We start from the raw sequence: 16,185 nt of genomic DNA on the forward strand, positions 1-16,185 counted from the left end.
AGGATACAAAGGTGAGCAAAGAGGCACAGTCCCAGATTTCATGGAGATTTTATGTGAATGGTTAAAATATGTCTGCGAGGGAGATATTGTTACCTCCTCTTTTAAAGATGAGGAAACACAGAGAGGCTACACAACTTGCCCAGGTGTGGTGCCTGGCACCAAGTGGGTACTCAAGAAATTCATCTATGTATGTAAAAGGCCTCACAGAGTATGTGGAATCAGAGCCAGAAGCAAAGCAGGATGCATCTTAGCCACAATATGAAAAAAACACACAGTTCATTCACTCATTTATCCATCCATTTATTCATTAGATCAAGATTCCTTATTTGCTGAAATTAACCCAACTTTGCAATTTCAAATACAGTATTTTGGGTTATAGCTGATTGTTTTTCCTACTTTCCTGTCCAAGAAAATGTTAGAATGATAGAACTTTGGAGGAAGACACTTAAGGATCCAGAATCTTTTGCAAGCATGATATAGATGTAGAAAGTGAGGCCTAACGAGATGAACTGGCTTGCCCAAGTTGAGGAAATCACTTGGTAGAACCATGAACTAAATCCTGATTGTCCTCATTTCCGGTCCTGCTCTTTTTACCAAACAATGCTGCCTCACTCCAGAGTAGCAGAACTGTGGGTCAGGACAATGTGGTTTGGGGCAAGTTGGTATCTGAACAAATACAATTAGCAAGATTTTCTATTTTCTAAAAATCTTGCCATCTAAAAATCGTTTTATAAAATGATTCATGAAAGAGGGGATAAAACAGGGTCAAACATTCACGTGTATGGAACACAAAGAGTTTATCTTCTCCCTCCCTTGTTTCCACAGCACCCTAAAGTACTTCTGTTAACACTTATGCCGTTAATTCTGATAATATATTTACATTTCTGTTACCGAGGGCAAGGGATTATGTCTTATTCATCTTTTATCCCAGTCAAACACAGTGTCCAGCACATGATTGGCATGGGTACAATAATTGTTTGTTAAAGGAATGAATAAGTCTGTAAACCATGTATGAAGAGTTTTTGAAATTAGGGAGGTAGGTATATATGTAAAAAAGGAAAGAAAGAAAGAAAAGAAGAATTTGTTTTAGCAATGTCACTATTTTTCTTCTTTAAAAGAAAAGGATCACAAATGTAGTTCTAATTTTACAGTGCACAGAACATTTCTCAACCAAACTTTCCCAAATTAAGTTGGAGTGACTTTGAGAAAGACTTTACTTTTAAGGCCTATCTAAACGTAATTGCCTGTGTTTAGTTCTCACAAATCATTATATAGGCTTTATGTAGGAAAAAAATAAATAGACAAGGCTTGCAGAGGTATGCCAAGTTATTATTACATTCAATTGTGAACAGGAAAATAGCAAAGGATATTTACACATGGAACAGGAAGGAAGTATACAGGGTGGACTCAAGCCATACCTACTCCCAATAGAGACAAAAAGAAAAGCCCCTGATGATTGAATGCCTTAAGTTGGAAACTTACGAATTTGGTTAAAATCAAGGGAGCTAACATTCAGACAATAATATTTAATTCACGGCAAGGGGATTTTTCTGTATAGTCATGACATTTAAAGGAAGGCATAGACTCCCTTAAAAATCAGATGAAAGCCATGTTATTTCTTACCAGAACATACTCCCCCCATATATAAAATGTTATTCACTGTTTCTGGTCGTGAACTGACCCCACCCCACCACCACCAGTTTATGAATCTGCTATGAAGATTGAAATCTGATGGCAAAATTAATCTCCAGTGAGGTCTGACTTCAAAATCTATATTCTTTCTCTTACGTTGGTAGGTGACCTTAGACGAGATAATTTGACTGCTCTAAACCTCACATTCCTCATCTGTAAAATGGTGTAATAATACCTATCTTATAAATGTTGTCAAGAGTAAATAATTACTCTCTATAAAATGTCTAGCATGTATATAGTAATCATTCACAAATATCAATTTCTTTTTCTTCCTTAGTGAGCCAGTGAAGAGTTCTAAGAACTGGCAACATGTGAGGAGAAAATGAATCAAGGTGTCTTTTTTTTTCTCTTTTAATCTCACCTTAGTGATTCTTCCCAAGAGGTGAGACTCATTATGTTAAAGAAGACCAGACATTCTAAGAACCATGTGTTAGTTGTCCAGCCCAGGTCACCAGGGAGAAAAAAAAGAACAAGGAACTATCTGGTGGATACATTTCCACCAAGCAGTCCCCACTGCCTACCACAAGCCCTGGCACTTTGTAAGTTCCAGATCAATGTTTGAGCAAGAATGGATGGAGAGGACAGAGAGGGAAGGAAGAAGCGGGGAAGGAAGTGAAGGAAGACTGAAACGTGGTTGGGATGTTTGCTTCTACCATAGAGCTCCAAGAACTGTGTCTTTGACAGGCACAGAATGATGAAAAACAGTTTCTATCTCAAGACACACTTTCCCATACAGATATTAGCAGTGTCTGCATCGAGAGTCTTACACTTCATGGGCTCCTTTCATGAAACAAGAAGGAATGGAAAAAACAGACAAGGAAAACGCATACATTTCTAGAACATCACTGGGCTACGATAAATATAGAAGATTAAGAAGAGGTGCCACTCTTCTCTAGTAGGAATGGTGATCAAGAAAACACCATGAAGTTTCAGGGAGAGGACTATGTGATGGAAACAGAGACATGAGCTCATCCTGTGTGTGACCTTGGGTAAGGTGCTCTGCACACTGGAGCTGAGTGTTTCCATCTGTAAAATGTCGGAGTTGGTCCAGATCAATGGTTCTCAATCTTGGTTCTCCATTACAACCATTTGGGGAGTTCTAAAACGTCCCCACACCCAAGCCATCGTCCAGACATTAGAATCTCTTGAAGTGGGGGGCCCAGGCATCAGTAGTTTCACAGCTTCCCAGCTGAACATGAGAAGTACTGATCTAGGTGATCTCTAGACCCTTGCTACCTTAAGTGGTTCTCAGAAAAGCAGCATGGGTATCACTTGGGGTCTTTTTAGTAGTCAAGACTCAGACCTCACTCCAGAGCTACACAATCAGAACCTATATTTTAACAAGTCCCTCCCCCAGGTCTCCCACCCCCCGGTAATTTGTATTGAATTTAAAAACTCTGGCTCAGATACTCTTCCACCCAGCTCTTTCATCCGACAGTGCTTTGCTTCTGGTGCTGATATTTCAATATGAGTTTTGGATCTCAGCACCGGGCACATCATAAGTGTTCAAAGTTTTATATGTGCATCGTGTATATATTCAGAAAGTGCAAAACTATCCCATCATACCTGTTCTACGCAGGGGGCTAAGTGGAAATAGATTGGGGGTGGAAATGGAGGCCTGTAAAAGGTGTGGACGATTTTATGAGATTCTGATCAAAGATTGTTTTTGCTTTGTAGATAGAGTAGGGTCCCCCGAAGAGCAGTTCTCTTCAAAGTAAGCAACACCAGTGTGGGTATTAAAAACACCTGCCTCTACATGGCAATTTGCGTTCAACCTGGCAACACATCATTTCCAGGTTCCGTCTCTGTTCCTCATACTACCTGATGGCTGCTTTGTCCCCAAGGAAATATAAGTGGGCTGGCCAAGGAGAGTTCGACTTCCTCGGGAAGTTTCCTGGTGTAATGTTCATCACTTCCTTTAAGCCTACAGAAGGGCAGTTGGCTCTGAAAAAAAACAAAAAGGAGAAACAGCATCAAAATGCTGAAACCAAAGCTAGAATGTGACAGATAAATGTTTTGCAAGATGCTACTCTGGCCCTTTATAACTCAGGGCAAAGAAAGCAGGGTGGCCCCCACGTTTTAGGCTAATCATGTTTTATTAGGACTTTTTTGAGTAATAGTGTTTTGGGGGGAGAGAGTGATTTGGATCTGAAAGTTTAGGAAGAAGTGGCGTGGGCAAAACCATAATTTTCCATTCAGTTCAATTGCTAGGCATTAGGTGGCAGCCAGTGAGGTGTTCTGCCTATCTCCCTCCAGGCCGGGCCATGCCAGTGAGCATCCGTGGGATGTTGTCTGCCCTCAGCTCAGCAGAAGTCCTGGGGTCAGCACCCCGGTAGAAGCCTTCAGGTGATGACAGAATGGTGATGGTGTCTAAATGCCAAAGCCCCCGGGGCTTTGGGGTGAGAGCACGTGGAGACCATGTTCGAGGCTGGCTCTGAGAGCTGCCCAGCAGCATGAAGCTCCAGTTGCCCCCGGTTATTCCTTGATACACACCTGCTATTGTTTGCCTTCCCTTCCCAGGTTTACTCCCTCAGTCCCCTACCAGTGTTCTCTGCTCTTCCAGAACAAACGACTGCCACTCCAATGCTTGCCTCAGGGTCTGCTTGTAGGAAAACCCTCACCAAGACAAATTTTATATACCATTTGCTTTATAGTATTCGCAGGTATACAGTTCATACCTTATATTCTTTCCTTTCAATTTTAATATTTCTAGTAACTAAACCCATTTATGGTAAGAAGAGTTCAAAAAGTTTTGGAAAGGCCTTGACGAGATCTTATTACCTTATTCATGAGACTCATTTGACATCTGAAGCCACCAAGGAGTAAGATGAGAAAAGGGGTGTGGGTGTTCAGGAAGATGATGCCAGCACGGCGTTTAGGACAAAACCTGAACGGAAGTAGGACAGAAGTGCTATTCTGAACCAGCATCCTTCGTTCCTGCTTTGATTTCTCAACGAAATTCTTAAATCCTTGAGTGCAGGTATTACTGAAACCTGTCCCATGTCTGAAAAAGACGGCGATACGCAGGGACTGACGAGAATGAAGTGAACTGAGTCTGGGGGAAGTTTCTCGGTGAACCGAGCGCGGAGGATGCGCGGGTAGTGCTGGAGGCGGGTCCCAGCCAGATGTGCACGGCCGGCCCGCCCTCCCTCGCGCACCCGGTCCGCTTCACCCGCAGAGGAGCCGCGGAGCGCCTTGCCAGGGCGCCCCCACCTCTCCTGAGGCCGCGAGTGTCCCAGCTGCAGGGCCGGCCTCCCCTCCCCACCCGCGGGGATCGCGCCTGGAAGAGCAGAGGCCCGGAGCGGCCAAGGAGAGTGGAGGCAGCGGCCCCGCTGCGTCCAGGTCCCGCGCCCTCCCGGGGGGCAGGAGGAGGAGCAGAAGGCCAAGGCAAAGTCCCGCTCCAAGATGCCGCCGTTCTGGGCACTCGCGCTCCCACTGCTGCTCCCCTGGGTGGCAGGTGGATTAGGTAACGCGTCCAGGTGAGTGTCTAGCTGGCGATCGGCCCGCGCCTGCGCTCCCCCATGGGGCCCCTTTTCTTTGTCCCCCATCCCTCCGGACACCTCCGCGGATATGTGCGCGCTGAGACGGAATTTAACAAGGGCGCCAGGTTCGCAGCACCCACGGGCTTTGCACCAACCAGTTCCCTTTGCATCCGCGGTACCCCACCGTGGGTTCCGGGAGAAGGGAGACTGCACGCAGCTCGGTAGGTGCGTTCTGGCTTGGTAGTCTGCAGACATCAACTGTGGGGCCAGGTGTGTGAGGGTCTGCCTGTGGGTAGGTGAGCCACATCTGTGCCTGTGCCGTTTTGTGTTTTCCACCGTATCCGAAGGGCATCAACTGATTGTCAGTCACTAGTTTTTCTGGAGAAGGAGGGGAAAGAAACTGGGGATGACACGACACGAACTAAGTGTTTACTGTTGGTGGGCTGAGCCAGCCGTGAAGAGGGGTCCCTCTACTCAATGGCTTTCTGATTAGGGTTAACGAACTGGAAAGAAAGGACATGGTTGTCAGATGAAATCGACTCATGCGTCTTGCTGTGACAATTCAGAATCTGAAGCCATTTCTTTACTGCCAGTAAGTTTTTCTAAGCCCTGAAACTTAGATTTTGCAGAGATCTGCAAAGCCACTTAGTAAATTCACACTTATATAGTGCTTGCTGTAGTTAGGCCTGGCATTGCTCTAAACACTTTAGGACTATTGACCCATTTTAAGCCCATAACTGCTCTGTGTGGAAGGTAATATTATTATCACCCGCCTGTTGTAGAGAAGAAAAATTAGGCACAGAGAGGTGGAGTAACTTGCTCAAGGAGGCACAGCCAGTAGGTGATGGCCCCGGCATTCAAACCCAGGCAGTCTGGCCCAGAGTCCCTGCTCTTCGTCAGTCATTAGGGCAGCCTTTGGGGAACCACTCACTGGAAAAGTTTTCCTGGTTCCCTGTCTGTGATACTTTGCTTTCTGAGGTGTGCCCTAGAGCAGGCTTCTGCACTATGGCACTGTGGCACTAGTGAACTTTGAGGGAGAGCTGTTCTGTGCATTGTAGGATTTTTAACAGCAGCAACTGTGGCTTCTACCCACTAGATGCCAGTAGCAACCTCCCCAAGTTGTGACAACCAAAAAATGTCCCCAGACACCCAGACATTGCCCAAGGTCCCCTGGGGTGGGAGGTGGGGCGTGGGGGGAGAGTCACCTGCAGCTGAGTGAGACTCACTGTGCTATTGAGAGTTTTTAGCTGGACAATTCCTGGAGAGAAAAGGCTGAGAGCCTTGGTGTGGTGCAGGCTTCTTAAAGGTACAGGCTTCTTCTGTCTTCGACTTACAGAAAAAACACCTTTCGTCAGTCTACCACAGTATTAAGGGATTTTGAAATTCAAAGAGAACAAACCTCAAACCAGGTTCTTAGAATGTATGGTCACAAGTTTCAATTTCCTTTTCGTGATCAAAATGTGAGCAGATGTCATTCGCTCATAATCACGTTGTCCTGAGACGTTGGAGCTTCCTGTGTTGCTAGAAAGCCCCTTAAGGAAGACAGAGTGCTCTTTGGAAATGAGATTGCTAGTTCATTAGCAGCCAGCAAACCGACCTCCAGGAGCGTCACTTTCAAAGTGCCACCAAATTAAACGAAAAGCCAAAAAGCCCCCAAATAAACCAAAGAATATTAAAATGGAGAATTTGTATCAGGATTCTGCAGCTTTCAAGATATGAAACCTGGTTTCTTTACACAGTATCAGGTTCATGAGCGGGTGTGTTTATTATCTGCAGCATGCTTGGAAATGTCAAGTGGTCAGCTCTTCAGGAACTGCCCAGAGCCGTGTTTAATCAGCTCCAAACTCTGAGTTACAGGCAGCACATTAACAGAAAAGGCAAGGCATTCACTTTGGAAAAGTATGTCTACTGGTTATTTCCTGAGGTTTCACAGCTTATAGCAAAAATTGTCACTGTTATAGAGAGAGATTTTTAATATAAGCACCGGTTGTTTTTTTAATTGAAACACTGCACCATAATTTTAGCGATGTAGAAAATTATATGCCTCTTAAATGGTGCTTAGCACATAGTAGACAGTTAATACTCATCAGATGAATAAACCATTAGCAGTGTGCATTTCTGTGATCTTAAGCATCAGAATTTGGCTTTAACCCTAGACTTTTTTATGTTTTTGGGCATTGGGACAATTTAGATACTCTACACCTATTAATACTTTGTCTAATACAGTAAATACAGTAGCCACTAGCCCCTTGTCACAATATTTGAGTACCTGAAAGGTGGCCGTCCAAGTTGAGATGTGCTGTAAGTGTAAAATACACATCGGATTTTGAAAACTTTGTATGAAAAAAGAACATAAAAGATCTCACTAATCATTTTATGTAAGTACATGTTGAAATGATAATGTTGTGGATATTAGATAAAATATGTTACTGAAATTGATTTCATCCGTTTCACATTTTGAAAAATGTAGCTACTAGGAAATTTTAAATGCCATATGTGGCTATTATTTTTCTATCGAACAGCATCAGTCTGGAACATTTATTGATCTGAAGTTTGTCTCCAGTGTTCCAGGTCCTAAAGCTGCCATCTTTTTGCCTTGGGCACATAAGATAAATATATTAACTTTGCTATGTTTGAGATTCAAGTTTGGAGCAACTCCCTACTTATAACATATTTCTGCTACATAGTTTTTCTCTGTTGAATTCGAGTACAAACAATGTGAGAGATGAAGGAATGATTGGGTTTGTGCAGAGGGTCTGCATGCATGGAGAGAGTCCTGCTTTCTGCAAACTAAACCCTACATAGAGAATTGAATTTTCTCAGAGCCATATTAAGGAAATGCCACTGTAACCATTTGCAACAAACTTAGCTGCTTAAAATAACACAAACTTATTCTCTTACAGTTCTGGAGATCAGAAGTCCAAAGTGAGTCTTATCGGGCTAACGTTAAGGTGCTGGCAGGGCTGGTTCCCTCTCAAGGCTCCAGGGGAAAAGGGCTTCCTTTTCTCATATAGCCTTTAGAGCTTCCCAACAGTCCTTGGCTTGTGACCACATCACTCCAATCTCTTTTTCCTTTGTCACCTTGCCTTTTCTCTGACTCTCAGTCATCTTCCTCCCTCTAAGAAGAACCCTTCAGATTATATCAGCCTCTCCCAGATAATCCAGGATGATCTCCCCATCTCAAAATCCTTAATTTGACCACATCTGCCAAGTCCCTTTTGCCATATCAGGTAAACAGTCACAGGTTCCAGGGATTAGGATGTGGACATCTTGTGGGGAGAGGGGGGGTTTATTCAGCTTTTCACAGGAAGCCTGAGCTGTGAGTCTGTTGTTTTTAGACTTATGGACTAGACTTTATTTTATTTTTAAACATAATTTTAGTGATTTGTGAATGGCTGCCATGCCATTCATTTCTTTATTCTTAAAACGAGAATTTGTGGGAATATACCCAAAACTAAAGAGTTGAGTGTTTCTAGGAAATAGTGACCATGAAATGTCCAATTATATCATAGAAGTCCTTTCTGAGCTACCTTATTTCAATAGTTTCATTGGCTTAGAAGGTATTCAAGTCCTATTTATATGTAATTTATGTGCATAAACCAAGGTTATGTAAACATTGAATGAGAATAAGTACATTATCTAGCCTTCATAAACCAGATTGGCATTCAACAAATATTGTTGAGACACTACTATGTGTCATCACTTAGCAGTGTGATTTCAATCAGTTATCTCATCAACCCTAAGAAATGGGTAGTGTGTCTGTTTGACAGACAATGCGATGGAGAAACTTGAAGAAATTAGATGATTTCCCAAGAACTGCATTTGATTTGGTCTTCTGCTCTAAGAGCAGTGACATTCCACATACAGGCATACCTCATTTTATTGTGCTTTACAGATATTGTGTTTTCATTGACATTGAAACAAGACCTTCTACCAGCAAAAAGATTAGAACTGGCTGAAGGCTCAGGTGATGGTTAGCATTTTTTAGCAATAAAGTATTTTTTAATTAAGGCATTGTTTTTTAGACATAATGCTATTGCACACTTGGTAGACTACAGCACAGGGTAAACATAACTTTTGTACGCACTGAGAAACCAAAAAACTTTGTGACTCGCTTTATTGCACTGGTCTAGAACTGAACCCATAGTATCTCCGAGGTATGCCTGTATTCCAAATGTATTTCCCCCCAAAATTTAACACATAAAAGCTGACATTTTTACAAAGTGCTTTCTCACACATTATCACCAGTGACCCTGTTTAGCTTGACTCTTGCCCAACACAATCAAGGGACGTGTGTAGAATAAGTGGGGAATCTCTACCCTCCTTCCTTCCTCTCTAAGTTTACATTCTCTCAGAATCTCTACCCTCCACCTTCCTCTCTAAGTTTACATTCTCTCAGAAGCAGACTCTGAGACCAGGATTCAAGTGTACATGGTTTATTTGGGAAGTGACCCCAGGAAGTTCTAGTAGGGACAGAAAAGGGAAAGAAGTTTTATCAAAGTAAGTTGCCACTGTGATTTAATCCTGTTTGGGAATTCTAAGAGACAGTAGGACATGAGCCTCAGAATGTGAGTGAGTCCACCTAATATAAAACGGAGAAAAAGGCGTATTCCAGTGCTTAATTTGTAGTAGATGTTGCATAGGAATAAATGAATGGCTGGCAGGGTAGATACATACTTGCAAAAGGAATGCAACAGGAAGGCTTTGGCCCAAGATACAGAATGGACTGGCCAGCATCTGTGGTCATGAGCCCAGTGGCTGCCAAGAGGCAAAGAAGGCAGGCTGGAACCAGGTTGCAAGGAGCCCAATATACCAAGCCGAAGAGTTTCGACTTTGTTCTGAGAGCAATAGAGAGCAAAGCAGAGTATCGCAGGTTCTGTGTTCTTTAAAGATAACCTGGTCATGACTAGTTCATGCTCAGAATTATCACACAATTGCACAGAATTGTCATTTAGGTAATGAGCCATAGTTTAGTTTAATTGGCAGCATCTTTTCTTTCGTAATATACCTAATAATAGTGTGCTTATAATTCGTGGCATCTCAGATTTGAGGAAAATAAATGGGAAATTAAAATACCAAAGTAGCAAATATCTATAGAAATATCGTCACCTTACTCTTTAAGTATTCTCTTTGCTTTGTTTCTGGACACTGTGTGTATTAGTTATCTATTGCTATTCAACAAAATACCCCAAAACTTAGTGGTTTAAAACAATATTTATTATCTCACACAGTTTCTGTGAGCCAGGAATTCAGGAGCAGTTTGAAGGGGATGGGGCTTGGGGTTTTTCACAAGGTTGCAGCCAATTGTTGGCCTGTGCTGCAGTCATCTGAAGGCTTGACTGGGGCTGGAGAGTCTGCTTTCAAGATGGCGCACTCACATGGCTGTGGGCAGGAGGCCTCAGCTCCTTGTCTTGTGGACCTCTCCATTGGGCTGCTTGAGTGTCCTCATGACTTGTCAGCTGACTTCCCATATAGCAAGAATTCCGAGAGAGAACAAGGAGGAAGTTGCAATGCCTTCTATGTCCTAATCTAACAAGTTGTCCTCCCTCATTCCCACCATATTCTCTTTGTCAGAAACTAGTCACTAAATACAGCCCCACATAAGGGGAGGGGAGTTAAGCTTTATTTTTTTCTAATTTTATTTTTCAATTACAGTTGACATTCAATATTATATTAGTTTCAGGTGTACAGCATAGTAGTTTGACATTTATATAAGTTACCAGGTGATTCCCCCATAAATGTAGTGCCCACCTGGCACCATTCCCCCATAAGTGTAGTGCCCACCTGGCACCATACACCATAGGGAATATAGTGAATAATATTGTAATAACTAATTACAGTATTATTCACCATATTCCCTATGCTATACTTTGTATCCCCATGACTATTTTGTAACTACCAATTTGTACTTCTTAATTCCTTCACCTTTTTCACCCAGCCCCCCCAACCACCCTCCCAGCTGGCAAGCATCAGTTTGTTCTCTGTATCTGTGAGTCTGTTTCTGTTTCATTCGTTTGTTTATTTTGTTTTTTAGATTCCACATGTAAGTGAAATCATATGGTATTTGTCTTTCTCTGTCTGACTAATTTCACTTAGCATAATACCCTCTAGGTCCATCCATATTGTTATAAATGGTAAGATTTCATTCTTCTTTATGGCTGAGTAATATTCCATTGTATATGTGTACCACATCTTCTTTACCTAATCTATTGATGGGCACTTAGGTTGCTTCATATGCTGGCTATTGTAAATAATGCTGCAGTGAACATAGGGATGCATGTATTTTTTTCAAATGAGTGTTTTGGATTCTTCAAATAAATACCCAGAAGTGGAATTGCTGGGTCATAAAATAGTTCTATTTTTAACTTTTTGAAAGGCAGGATATCAAAGAAATTTTGGATGTATTTTAAAAGCAACACAGCACACACACTTGTTTTCCTTCTGCCACACTCGTTACCTCCTTCCTTCTCAACTTCTTTTACCAGTCCCCATGTCCATAGAGATCAGTTTCTGACTCTATTTTATTCCTATCTATACCCTCTCCGGGTGATCTTTGCCGTCCTAGTGCTTTCAATGCATCAAAATATGAAGCCCAGGCTCTCTATTCTTGACCCATCCATTGGGATGTGTCACTGAGTTTAGGACGTCTAAAATGAATTCTTGATTAACATCACTACCATGTCTCACTTGAACGCCCTCAATAGCTTATTTTGCCCCCTCCAGTCCACATCCCAGTGTTCCTCTTAAAATGTAAATCAGATCATGTCAGCCGTCTCCTTAAAACCCTTCAGTGACTTTCCATGGGATTAAGAATAAAATCCATTCTATTTAGAATGGTGTGAAAGGGCCTGCTTGATCTAGCCTTGCCTATTTCTCTAACTCCGTTTTATATCATTCTCCGTCATGTTCACTATGAATGAATGAATGAATGAATGAATGTGATAGAAAATAAATGTAGCTCTCTTGATAACACTGGCTTTTTCGACTACTTTCCCTTCCTTGTTTCACTTCCCTACTCCCCTATTGATGTTCCCTTCACCTCATAAATAAACCACTTGCACTCAAATCCTTGTCTCCTGGTCTGCTTTCGGGGGAACCCAAACTAACATACTCCTCCATCTCCAATTTCCACCTAACTCCTGAGCTTGGAAGATAAGTGAGAGAAATAGAGGAAGCAATGAGAAGTTCCCAGTTCTGCTAAGTTTTGCCCTACCACTCATGGTGTGGGAAATTTGAAGATGCATCAACACACACTAGAACCGAGGAGCTTGATAGTCTACATATCCAGGAAGGTGAGATGATTTGGGGTATCCCTGAGCCTGTTCGACTTAGACTCTGTATCTTGAAGCTAGATGGGAACCCTGAATTAATCTTAACTGGTTAGGTACAATGGACTTGCCATACTGGGAGCTATGATGAAAACAAAACAAAACAAAAATCAAAACCAAAAAACCCCTCATGGTTGGACCTTGTTATCCCTATTTAGAAAAAAAAATTATTTCATTTGTTTGGCGATATTTAAACAGATTTAAACATCAGTTAAAGAAGTTTTAACTTCTCAATTTGTCTTGGAGAATATCATGAAGTTTCCTGGAACCTGACCATAAACAAGCATACTAAGAATTCTGGCACAGCATATTTTTGCAGAAAATAAGGAATCCCATGAAGAAATACTATACTACTTCTACAATCACTGGAATGTTTTTAAATTAACTTCAGCTGTGCAGACGGTGATTTTCTGATTAATTTGATCAATGTAGACAGCAAACTGTATGATGCATTAAAGGAACTCTGGGAAATTTAGCATTTAGTTCAGACTCCCGCAGCTCAGGGCCTCCTTTCCACAGAGACTTGCTCGCCTATATTAATACTTCCTTCCTCAGGACCAGGTTCTCTGGGCCTTCGATATGCCAAACATTGTTTAGGAAGAGAGATGTGTGAGCGAGAGAGAGAGAGAGAGAGAGAGTAAGAGTGAGAATGAGCAGCTGGTCAGCCCAGCCAGACCTCCCAAGGTGGCAGATCGTTTCAGTCCAAGATCAAGAATTCTCTGTCTAGGTTCATGAACTCCTTTTTATTGATGACCCCAGATTTATCAGGTTCTATGGGGTTGAGTCAGTCCAGCCAAATGTATAAAATCTCATACTCAGACATCTATTAAATTCTGATGATTGATACAATGCCTTACCCATGCATCCTTGATATGCCAGAATGCAGTGGTCCTATTTTATACATTTAAAACACATGCTTCACTAAGTGTGGAACTAGGTGCGTTTCATATTGATAACTCTGTAAGATTTTTTTTTTCTAATGAATGGGTTCACATATAAGGGAAGAATCATGTGTACTAGACTTTAGGAAAAGAAAGAGTTCTTTAAAATACTATTGTGTTGATCAGAGTAGGCTAACTTCTGTATCAAAGCATCTCAAAATCTCAGTGGCTGAACACGGTAAAAGTTTATTTCTTTACCTGCTTCAAAGTCCAAGGCATGGTTGAGAGACTGCTGCATGCCTTCACCTGGGACCAGGCTCTATCCCTCTTGAGAGGTGCCATCTTCCTCGAGGTCCGCAGAGTGCTCTTTATTCAATGGGTTGATGGAAAAGGAGCACGTCACGGATCCCATGAGGCTTTGTGAGCAGACTTGGAGGTGGTCTCCTACCTTCCATTGGCCACAACCAGTCGTGTGGCTCCACCTAACTGGGAAGCTGGCTGGGAAGTATAGTGTAGCTTTGTGCCTGGGAGACACAGACACGGATTTGATGAGTGCTTAACCTTCTCTTCCACGATCGTTAAATTGCAACATACAAAATCACAGCTATTTGGCCATTTGTAACTTAAAAAAAAAAAGACAGTTTCATATAGTTTAACCTAATAATTTATGTCCCTTATCCAGAATACTCACAATCAGATATTAAAGTAAAAGAATAATTGAATTAGTGATGGGAAAGTTTGTGAGTGGGCGTGGAATTAGAGCAACGGTAGGAGAGATTGCTGGGAAAGTAATCCAAATCATTTGCTAACATTAACATGGAATGTCATGCAAGAACTATTTAGAAACTAAGAGTTAAAGCATTTTTTAGCCGTTTTTAAAAGATTTTATAAGATAGTGTGCCCTGCTGTTATTGTCAATGTCATGCTTGCCAGTGCTGGATTTCTTTCTTCCCCTCAACAATATTGTTTCAACTTAAACAGAAACATTTAATAATTTATTTTATTTTTATTCATAATTTTAAATAGCTGCACATGTGCATTAAAAAAACGCAAACATAGAATGCAGAACTGGGTTTTTGGTGTAATAAATCAATATCCTCTGGCATCTATAAATCAGCGAGTAATTATTAGCAATTCTATTCACTAGTGACTTCCCCCCTTTAAACTAATTTTCCATTTTCATGACCAGATGTGGAATTTGATGATCAAACCAGTAAAGTCCCATTTGTGGCTGTCCCTTTGAAGCTGTCTCTCAAAACTGGGTGAGCACATGATGACACACCCATTAATTAAAAGGCATGTTGCTCATTTATGGACTTGCATGGTTCTCTGACGGTTTCTCCGTCAGTGTTGTTTCAAGCTGCTTGGTCCTCTTTAGAAAATATGCACGGAACATGTCGCTGCATCCACAGAGCAGCTGAAGATGGAACTGGTGTTTTCTGATTATGTAGTTGCCCGAACATCAGAGTCTATTTTATAATTCCTAATCATGACTTGGTTCCTAACTATTGTTTTTATTTTTTAAACAAATGAGAGTAAGGCTAGGTTTAATGACAAATTTCTGGTATCTTCTAACTTGAAGATGCATTTGTGACTGGGGAAGGAATTCCTTACAATGAATAAGAGATCTTACTTTATTAACAAGTTTTTGATGGCCCAAGTGTTAGTCATTAACATTTTGGAGAGTTTTACAAGTGATACTTTGTAGCATGTCAAAAAACGATGACTTGGGAGAAATTAATACACCTCAGATTTCTCAATTTCACCTTTTCACCTACAGGCAAGCATGTGAAAGCAATAAAACTCAAGAAAGAGGATGTCTCTGGAGAATTGTGGTAATGTGCAAACAGTATATGAATTTCATCTTCTGGTAACTTTCTCCTGTTAGTTAGTTAACCCCAGGCAGTATTCTGCATAATCAAAAGTAATTGACTTTGACCAATGCATATGAAATGGGTTTGCCCACCTGTGCAGGGGACTTTCACCGAAGTTTCTAATTAGACTTTTGGAAAAAATATCGTATTTCAACAAATTTCAATTTGTTTTGTGTGATTTCACATCTAATAGTTTTAGTAATCTTGTTGGCGCTTATTAAGTTCACCATAATTCTATGGAGGCTGTTTCGTGTTGTGTAAAATCCTTGATATTTCTAATTGCTTGAAACCCTTCCATAACTCTCTGGAGCTTTCAGGATGGACAAAATGTTTCACATGGACACAGGCCTTTTCTTTCGGGCCTCTGCTTATCTCCCTGCTCTTTTTCCATCCCACCCTTCTCTCTGCTTCCCTTCCCACTCTCCTGCTCCAAACACGTCACTTTCTATGCTCGCGTTTATAGGCCACCAATTAATGTTCTTAGTGGCTCCATCCTTGGCACAGGCTATTTTCTCTGCCTAGAACACCTTCCCCACTACACGGATTCCTCCCATTTCCATCAGTCACCAGAATTCATATCAGGCCCCATTTCCTCCAGAAAACCCCTCACCTACTCCCCTATCCACCCCCAACCTAACAACTCCTATATCTTCTCCCAGCTCCTGAGAACTCACCCCTTTGGTAGGATTCATCATGTTGGAGTATAATTATTTGTTTACTTGCCTATCTTCATCCTTAGACTATAAATTCTTTGCTGGCAGGGGCGGTTCTCATATACCTCTAGAGTCTTACTACCTAGTACAGTGCCTGACATGTGTTGTTATGGAATAAATTTTGGATGAACAAATGGATAGATAGATGGATGAAAAGTATAAAAGAGGAAAAATATAGCTCTACCTCTAGGGTTTGGGCTGAGACTCCCCCATCC

At 41.6% G+C, this 16,185-nt stretch overlaps 1 protein-coding gene across 4 annotated transcripts in view; it reads left to right on the forward strand.

The window, feature by feature from the left end:
* The first annotated feature begins 4,622 nt into the window (after window positions 1-4,622).
* The window catches only part of EGFL6 (EGF like domain multiple 6), a 52,739-nt gene continuing 41,176 nt past the window's right edge, over window positions 4,623-16,185 (forward strand). For all 4 annotated transcript variants that reach the window (XM_019746249.2, XM_074323860.1, XM_019746250.2 and 1 more), the window contains exon 1: window positions 4,623-5,171. In XM_019746249.2, the coding sequence (XP_019601808.2) occupies window positions 5,098-5,171 (74 nt within the window). In that variant the 5' untranslated portion in view covers window positions 4,623-5,097. The remainder of the gene's footprint in view (window positions 5,172-16,185) is intronic.

The sequence above is a fragment of the Rhinolophus sinicus genome, chromosome X (genome assembly GCF_036562045.2).
Source record: "Rhinolophus sinicus isolate RSC01 chromosome X, ASM3656204v1, whole genome shotgun sequence".
Taxonomy (NCBI): domain Eukaryota; kingdom Metazoa; phylum Chordata; class Mammalia; order Chiroptera; family Rhinolophidae; genus Rhinolophus; species Rhinolophus sinicus.